Here is a 9,455-nt window from a genome sequence, read left to right as displayed (position 1 = left end):
TTCAGTGAAGGAATTTCCCTGCTGGAAACTTTTTCTTCCTGTGGCCTTGCTCCATCCCATTGTTATCTGCCTATTCTTTTGAGGGAAAGTGCGAGCATTTCACAGCCAAGGGTAGAAAGGAAATCCAAGGCTTTTTTCAGGAAATTCATTGAGGGAGTTTAAAAGCAATGCACTTAAATAAATAAATAGAGACTGGGTACTTGTGTTTTGGTATCTGTATGGAAATTCCCAGAAGCAGCAGATTCACAGCTTTCCTTCACAGTCAGTAATAATGAAAAAATACATCAAAAAGACTAATTAGAGACACAGGCTACATTGGGGTCTTTTTGTAATCATGGGCACACCCATTACACTCATATTTAATTATTTATTCTTATTTCTGTACTAAAACAACAATATATACTACTTTACTTATTTTTCTATTTAATTGTTTAAAATCATTCATATCATTTTATATGGTGAATTTTCTTACTGAATTTACTGCAAGAAAATTCTGTACAAAACAGAATCTACAAAAAAATCCAAAATCCACCTTGTCACAATGTAGATTATTAAATCTGCTTGCCTTGAAATAAAGGTCTAAATTCACAATCAATCATTGTGTGGATATTAAGCAAAACATATTTTTGTAACTTTTTTCGAGAAATAATGGGTAATAACATTATGCTCTTTCTTACTAAGGACCACAACTATAGCAATATTTCAGCTTCCTTTAAAATTTTACCCAGATTTATATGCTTATCTAAAAACTGATAATCACAAACTGTATAGTTACTTTTACCTCCAATATAGAGAAGTTATGTGTATATATATATGTATGTGTGTGTGTGTGTGTGTGTTTATCCAGGTAAGAGCTTGAACACAACAAATAGCATCTTTATCTTAACCTTCGTTAAAATAGTATAAATTATGACTATTTCATAAAAATACCTAAGTTTCAAGGGTAACATTTCAACTACATTTAAACAGGAAGGAAATGACCCACCAGTCTTTATGTAATGAAGTGTTGTGCAATATTCTAGACCAGGGAGCATTCCTAACTCATAACTCAAGTCATAAAAAGCTCATTTCAATTGAAAGTCTATTTTTAAAACATATATTTCCATATATTTCAACTGAATGTTAAATAAAAATATGTATATTAGCTCATTACCTTTTTCATCTAGCCTGCATTATTTTAGAATGGTAATATAGATTAAAATTCAAGCAAAAGGAAAATAAATATTTAAAAACCATGATGCATGTGAGATGAAGTTATGCTTTGAAGGATAAAATATATTTTAATCCAGGAGTGGCAGGCATATTGCCGTGCTTTCTATTCAGTTTAAAATGTAAAAATGAAGTTAAATTAGCACGTAGTAACATTTGCTGTGATGAAGAGATTGAGAATGTATGAGCATTTACTTTTCCTCATTTTGAGATTTAAAAGACAGACATTGATTTTTACCCTGTTACTGTACAACAAAGTATTGCTGTAACAAATGTGGTATTTCCTTTTGTATTTAACTTAAATTTCAATTTTTGGATTTCATTAAAATTAAAATGTCATATAATGGAGTAAAAATAGTAGGAAATCCACAGTACAGCGTTCAACATGGAAAATATAAAAAGGTTTCACATCCTTTGAAAAAGGGACTCTGCTTATTGTATTCCCCTGAACAGTTCTAAGTAAAATGGTCTCAGTAATGATAATGGTAATGAAGTTGTTTTGGGTCATTTTTGAAAAAACAAAAGCAATCTGGAAAGTCAGCAAAGACCTCTATATTTTCAGATATCTTTTAGTTTGTGTGTTTTTTGTTTTTGTTTAACTTTGTAACATTCTATGACAAACAACGAGAAACAGGTTTCCTGTATTGCATTTGATGGACTTTTTGTAGAGTCATGAAAATTTTGTCAGGAAAGATCTTATCATTCAACCAGACATACCTCTTTAACCTTCTGTTCCGTCTATTGTAGTGTGCACGCTCTTCCAACATAGATGGCCCATTTCACGAGAAACCCATTTCTTGTGAAAGAGAATAAATTGTTTCCCTGATGTGCTTGAAAAATGTGTCTTTTCAATACTCTTAACAAAGTGCATAAATATCATACCAGTTTTGATTTCTTCCAGAGATTCCCCCAATTTAGAATATAACTGAATATCCACGTGTGAATATCAGCTGTATGAAATTAATCAGTATTACAATACGCATGTGAGCTGTAATTTTGTACCGAGAAACTGTTTTTTGGTCCCAATAGGCTACATGCTTGCTATATGTTTCCAGAAACCATGGGGTGCCAAACATGATATAAACCATAAATATGAAATGTGTAATACATGCGCATGTAGGTAGTAGTCTATTATAAAAATTAGGGAACTGGGCTTGTAGCTCCCAGAAGCTATGCCACACATGCATGCATCTCTGTACACCAGTGCCTATGGTTTTTATGCCACTGAACTCTCAAATGTGTATTAATCTTTGTAATGAGGTGTTTATGCACTGCATCCCTAATATAATATGCATCTCTATGTAGTTGTCAATGGAGTGTTTTTGCTCTCCATTGACAACACTCTGATCACATCCTGCACTGACATTCTCTGTCACCTGAGGAAGAGCTGCTCTTCTGTTTTCCCTTGCATATCACGCTAACACACAAGCATTGCGGTCATCAAATGTACACTTTCAACCACAATTTATGACCCTATTTACTAATGTCTTTCCCATAGAGCTAAATGCAGACGTCACTGTAGTCACTGTTCCCATTGAAGCACTAGGCAATTAAGCAGTCTTTCATGACAGAAGCTCCTGTCGTCCGAGCCCTAATAATGAACCCTCTTTAAAAGTTACTCAGATCTTTTCCTCTTGCCTTCTTGATCCTTTAACATGCAGTACACCTGTATGGAAGCGTCTGCATTTGTTATGTTTCTCCCCTCATTTATTCGGGTTCTTATTTTAATTTGTCACCTGTGTGTGTGTGTGTATATATATATATATATATATATATATATATATATACATACATACATACATACACACCAATCAGCCATAACATTAAAACCACCTCCATTTTTCTGCTTTTTCTGTTTTAATATTTTATTTTCTCTGTTTGTAATCAAACAATTCACACGTGGTCAAAGCGCAAACTCAGAGCTTTTATTAAAGGGTATTCTTATTCATTTTGGATTCACCATGTAGTAATTACTGCACTTTTTATACATAGTCCCCCATTTCAGTGTTTTAGACAAATTAACATAATGTAAAATAAAAGAGTCATGTTTGGTATTTGGTCGCATATCATTTGCATGCCATGACTTCCTGATGTCTGTGACCTATCAACATCATCAGAGTCTGTATCTTATTGTTAGGTTGTCCTACTAGCGATACAAAACTATTTGCATTTGAATGGATCTCTATGGGAATTGGGGGGTGGGACTAGATTCAGCTGTAAATTATTCTGATACAGTATGCTGATACACATTTGTTAGCTAAATGGCTTTAAGCCATCAAGGGCCCAAGGTATCAAATGAGCTTCAAACCACCGTGCTGCTGCCAGATATGCAGTAGATACTACGAGCATTGTTTCTCCTGAATATTTTTTCCATTGAGTTCAACAGGAAAATTAGTCAGGAAAAGCAATGCTTGTAGTATCTACTGCATGCCTGGCAGCAGCACAGTGGTTTGAGGCTCATTTGATACCTTGGACCCTTGATATGAATTGTTTGATTACAAACAGAGAAAATAAAATATTAAATCAGAAAAAAGCAGAAAAAAATGCAGGTGGTTTTAATGTTGTGGCTGATCGGTGTGTTGCATATATATATATATATATATATATATATATATATATATATATATAGGGGTGTAGCACAAAATTCTGGGCCCTATACATAAGCAGTCTCTGTGGTCCTTCCTCTCTTGATCCATGTCTCTCACGCATCATTCCAGGCTTTTCGAGGACGAGGTAGTATATATATATATATATATATATAGCTCGTCCTGTACAAATGATAAAGTCTGTGATGACTAAATTTGGGACTTCCTGGGGTGGAAGTCCAAGGCTGGACCTTAGGGTTTGGGAGTTTTTCTGTTAAGTGCTTCCACAGACATATAGACTTGTGTTCATTGTTGTGTTCGGCTGCACCGTGTTTTCTTAATGACCGGCGCAACTCAGTGGAAGTGACTCACTTTGCGGAATGACCAGTAACATAGCGCATGATGACTAATTTCTTGTTCACCTTTAATCCTTGCTTTATTAGTGGCGCCACGGCGCGCCACTAATATGTAGGTGCTAAAATTAGATTTTGTACTGTACCCTAAAGACTACATTTTCTCAACAATGTAGCGTGTGCGTGATTTCTTATTTCCTTTCCCTGTTCTTTACTTATTTTTCGTTAAAAGACGAACACAAGAGCGACACGAGTCCATGTGTCCATTTCTGACTGTCCTGAATAAAGCGATAGCAATTTGTTACTGTAAGGTGCTACCTCTTTAAATCGATTCTGGGGGCCGTACGACACTCCTTCCACCGTCTCCACCAAAGGTTGCGTTTGAAAAGGGATTGCTTACGACTGGCAGATCCGTTAAAGCAATGGCCGCGAATGTACTGTGCAAAGTTTCTGATGTTGAAATCGACCCTGACGGAGTGTTCAAATACATTTTGGTCAGGGTGAAGGTAAAAGACGGAGCAGAGTACAAAGACATAGTGAGAGGCACAAAGAATGCTCAGTATCACAGTAAGTTCACCATGAAAATTAAGTTAGCTTAGCTGGCCTATGTAGGCAATTTTGTAATGCAGGCTATTGCCACGCCTCCGTGAAATTGCAAAAGTGTGAATTAGCTCAATTTTTATTAAGAACGTGCCGTAGTGAGTTACATCGAGTGGACTCTTGCAAATATTTCTCCACAGGAAAAAAGTTGCGCGATTGCTTGCTTGTTGTAGCTGCGTGGTTTTTTAGTCAAACATTTGTGTGACCATCAGGGCAGCATAGAATGCAAGCTAGCAAACCGACGTAGAGTAATGGCAGCTAAGCATACGGTATTGGATTTCGTTACAGGCCAGCTGTTTTACTAAAAATGGTGTCTGATCGCAGTCAATCAGAAGGAAATCAACATTTTGCTTGCTAATTCAGGCCTTAATACATTTTACAGCGCCATTAACATTTAAAATCCATTAGCTTTTAAAAATCTTTTTCTTTTTTTTTTTTTGGCCAGACAATATGTAACAAACAAAATTAACTTATAGGTAACATTATATAATTTACTGATTTAATATCTGGCATTTCGCATTTATGTTCCTGATTGGATAATTCAGTACATCAAAGTGACTTGGATTTTCACATTTAAAATTCACATGTGAGTCAGTATTTAGTTGTTGGTTAATTTAGAAATTTGGGGTTTTCATTTATTTCATAATTTTTTGATGCCTAAATTATTTACATTTCACCATCAAGGGGTTATAGCCTGCCATTCCATGGACATGTTTCCAGTCAAGCCATTATGGCTTCCGTGTCCAGAAATCTTTTTCAGGAAGCCTTATCATGTAGACTAATATAATCTAAAGCAAAATACGGTCCTGCTTATGCATTATACTTCCCTCCTTAGGTTATTTTACAGTTACAGTACCCTCATGAGATAAAGTTAATTTCAATGTAATCTGCCTAGATCACATATTTGAGAAGGTCAGTCCTGAGATGCAGAACTTCGGACTGGACTGCACCTGTTTGGGAGGGGGGAAGATTGAGCACAACAGTAAGGAGAAGACGATCAGAGTTTTTGGTGAATCTACAGTAAGTTAGCTGCTAACCTTCCACCACATTTGGCTCACAGTATCATTGCCATGCTTGACAGTCCACATGAGGAACACCTTTTGTCTAACTGTGCGCAGGTTTCTGTTTTCATTTGAATGAAACGTAATTATATCGGTCTCATAAACACCTTTTTTCTACACTATTAGGGCTATGGCAAAGCAGAGCATTCAGTGACTGCTGAAAAGCTGAAGTCCGCCTTCCAAGACTACAATATCACCTGGTCTGATGACAAAAAGTAGACCGTATTTAATTGGGCAGTATTTTACGAATCTGATATTAATTTCATATTACTAATATTCAGCCCCATTACTAAAACATGTCAAGGCTACCTAGACAATAGTTGCAGTACATTTTGGTATTTTAAAATTCACTTTGGACAATGTATATAAACCGCTGTTTCAGCACAAAGTCAGGTCAGATGTATTAAATATCTTGTCAGCATTATACCTACTATAATTTATTTAGCTGATTCCTTTGCTGTGTCATTGGTACCCCTGTGAGACTCAGAAATAAAATAGTAAAGCAATAATCGTGTGTTTTGATATTAAATGTACATTGTGGTTTTTTCTTCCTAATTTGATGTGATTGTTACAGCTAAACAGCCAGCATCTGCACACCCAAGAACACTGGTACTGAAATGTGTGTACTCCTTCAGTGCTCTCGCCTGCGCAATGCTATTTTCATATTTCACACCCTTGCGTCCACACTGTAATTACAATGAAGCTAAATTACCAATTATTTACAAATACAATTTAATTTGCAACAATGTACAACAAACTGTTTTAAAACTATTGAATTAGTGAGGCCTTTTTATGGCCTAGTGCAGATATTTGCAATCAGTGTAATTTCTTGCTTTGGGACTTGACTATGAAACAGGAGAAATGCCTACCATTCTCAGAGCTCATGAACTGAGCCAAATTAGACATGAGCTAGTTAAAAAATTTATTTTTAATTAAATCCAACTAATTAGTCATGTTACAGAGATATTAACAAACAAAGTCAGGAATTACCATCCACAATACCATGTGAACAGTGGCAACATATTACCAAATTTGTAAGGCATATTTCTTATTTTACATGCATTTTCATGGGGACAAAATGCAGTAGTTATTTCACAGTGCAGGTACAGTCCAAATTTCTATCTGTTTCATTTGTGTTTTAATTGTCACATAAGCAATCCTCTGATTTTTTACAGATTCTAAAATGAAGCATAGGTTGTTTGCAAAATGAATAGTCTGTGGCTGCAATGCAAAGCTATGTTGTTTTGCTTTCTTACTTACCTTTTTTAAATCTTGTGATTTATTTGAAACGTTACACAAAAGGCATTTTTAATTTTATACCAGTATGTTTTCAGTTGTCCTGTGCCAACTTCCTTTTTTGTGGATAAAAGGATTTAAGGATGTGAACCCCATTATCAACTCAAAAGAGGTCAGCAGTGAAAACGGAAGGGCTGGCTATTTCCAGTCTACTTCTTGGAAGGACATGGTGCTAACAGGGGCTTTCAGGGCAGTAAGTGTAGAAGATTTGAAGTTAAAAGTCAACTTATTCAGAATATAACAGAAACGTGTTGAGGATTGAATCCAATCAAGCATACCATCTATCTTCTAAACCAAACAAACAAATATTGGTGTTACACTTGATTTCACATTGTAAACGTTCATATATCATGGAGTGCACTGCATATACAGTACATTTGGCAAATGAACTGTGGAGAGATTTAGACCATTCGGGGAAGGGCTAGAAGCCTATTCATGGCAAAAGAGGGTGGGGATGGTGAATAGTGGAGGAAGGTGGAGTTGTGGCATGCTCTTTGGCGCCAGGTTTCACTGATGTGATTGTTTAATTAAAACGCCTCATGAAAGATGGCAGGAAACGTTTGTTTCTTTGTAATTTCTGTTTTTTTATCTGAACATTATCTTACAGATTTAAAAAAACAGAATTGTTTTTTTTTTTTTTTTTACATCTGTGGAATCACCATTGTGGAAACTTCAAATACAAACAGTCAAAAAAGAAACTAGCAACTTTCAGCTAAATTCTTGTGAATTTCTTTGGAATGTTTTTCTTTTTAAAGTTTGATTGCAATTATGTGTCAGCTCACTCAGTTCTTAGGGGCTTATCACTGAACAAACAATGGTGTTGATGAGGTTGAGAAACTGTACACAGTCATTTAAATGAATCGATTTGTAACTCGTAACTTCTAAAACAAATGTGACCTGAATTTGTTGAGACAAATATCCCATGAATAGGCAGGTTCACTTAGATGGGGTTGTCTTCAGCAGAATTTCCTCCAGTATTTGTGGCCTTCTTGATCAATGGAAGTGAAGGATTTCTGGCCTCTGCTTTGCTCTTTTGTTTTAACAATACCTGGAGCCGAGAACTTGGTTTTGCGACTGTTGGGAATAGGAGGGAACATCTAACTGTTTGAAGGTGTGGTTGTTTACATTCGGGAAGTACTAATTGACTGAACAGGACAAATGACGACCTTTACCAGCAACAGTCAGGATTCCTTTCTTTGTTCTCACAGCACTGTGCTTTAAAGTATTACCCATATGACCACTTTCACGAATATATATATATATATATAATTCATTTTTCAGATGTCTTTATGTTCTGATTGCAAGGAAACCCCATAATATACAGTACAGTTTTATTATATTTTATTTTTTTAAATTGTTATTATTATTATTATCATTATTGTTATTATTGTTATATTATTCTTCTCTATATTTCTAGTTTTTAACTACTAGCTGTTATATATCTTACTGTTTTCTGATTGTGCCTTTGTTTCATAAGATCTGTAAAGCATTGTGCTACTGTACTGTATGAACTGTGCTGTATAAAGTTTATTATTAATTTGATTTGTAATACTAATTTACATAAACATGTATTAAACTATTTTAATTTAAGCATTAAATAAGCATTTAAGAGGTTTATCACTTTGTTTACACGTGTATTATAAATCTCATTCATTCTCTGCTTTATAAATAGTAAGTGACACATGTTTGGCCTTTAGGTACCATTTTAAAAGAAGAATCCGCCTCCCTTGTAGCCTGGTGTATCAGATATTGCTAACTAAGAAGACTACCTGGACTGGAAAAGTAGTTTTGTAGTAGTTGTTGATCTCGATTTTCAGCAGAGCCATTTGCTTGTAATTTTATTGAACATGCTGATCGGTTAATGCATTGGTGCTTTTTTTGCACGGGGTGAGCCTGCTTTGGTTTATTTTACTGCATGCAAACTTACTGCCCCCAAGCATTAAATTAGTCACTAAACTCAAAGGAACACCCTATCTGTGATAGGGAGCCTGTTAGCTATTGTGTATCATAATGGTAATTCCACTTTTACTATGTTCTACGTTGTTAAATCAGGTTCAGTGTTGCAAAACACTATTCAAACATACAATACAAAGAATTGATGCAAATCTAACTGTGCAACCATCCAAAAATAGAGAGCTGTTAGTGATGGTACAAAAGTACAAGTCCAAGACACCTGGAAAAAACTGAAAATAATGTGATAAAGAAAGCAAAAATGTCATGTTCTCGGTGACATAGGTAAAGACTCGCTAAGACTAATTTAGAGAAATTTAACAATTAGGGAAAAGTCTCAGAAACGGGTTCATTTACAAATACTAGCTGTACTGTAAGTGTTGTTTAATGTGATAAAGCAG

The 9,455-nt window shown here is 35.2% G+C and overlaps 1 protein-coding gene across 1 annotated transcript; it reads left to right on the top strand.

Moving 5' to 3' along the window:
• Positions 1–4,507: 4,507 nt before the first annotated feature.
• Positions 4,508–6,317, top strand: si:dkey-51e6.1. Its single transcript, XM_064332142.1, has 3 exons — positions 4,508–4,714; positions 5,643–5,767; positions 5,935–6,317. Exons 1-3 carry the CDS (start codon positions 4,570–4,572, stop codon positions 6,025–6,027), a joined length of 363 nt encoding a protein of 120 aa, XP_064188212.1. The 5' UTR covers positions 4,508–4,569; the 3' UTR covers positions 6,028–6,317.
• The last annotated feature ends 3,138 nt before the right edge of the window (positions 6,318–9,455 follow it).

This window comes from Anguilla rostrata, chromosome 4, assembly GCF_018555375.3.
Source record: "Anguilla rostrata isolate EN2019 chromosome 4, ASM1855537v3, whole genome shotgun sequence".
NCBI lineage: Eukaryota > Metazoa > Chordata > Actinopteri > Anguilliformes > Anguillidae > Anguilla > Anguilla rostrata.
The sequence above is the reverse complement of the archived record's forward strand: the minus strand, read 5'-3'. Positions and strand labels throughout refer to the sequence as shown.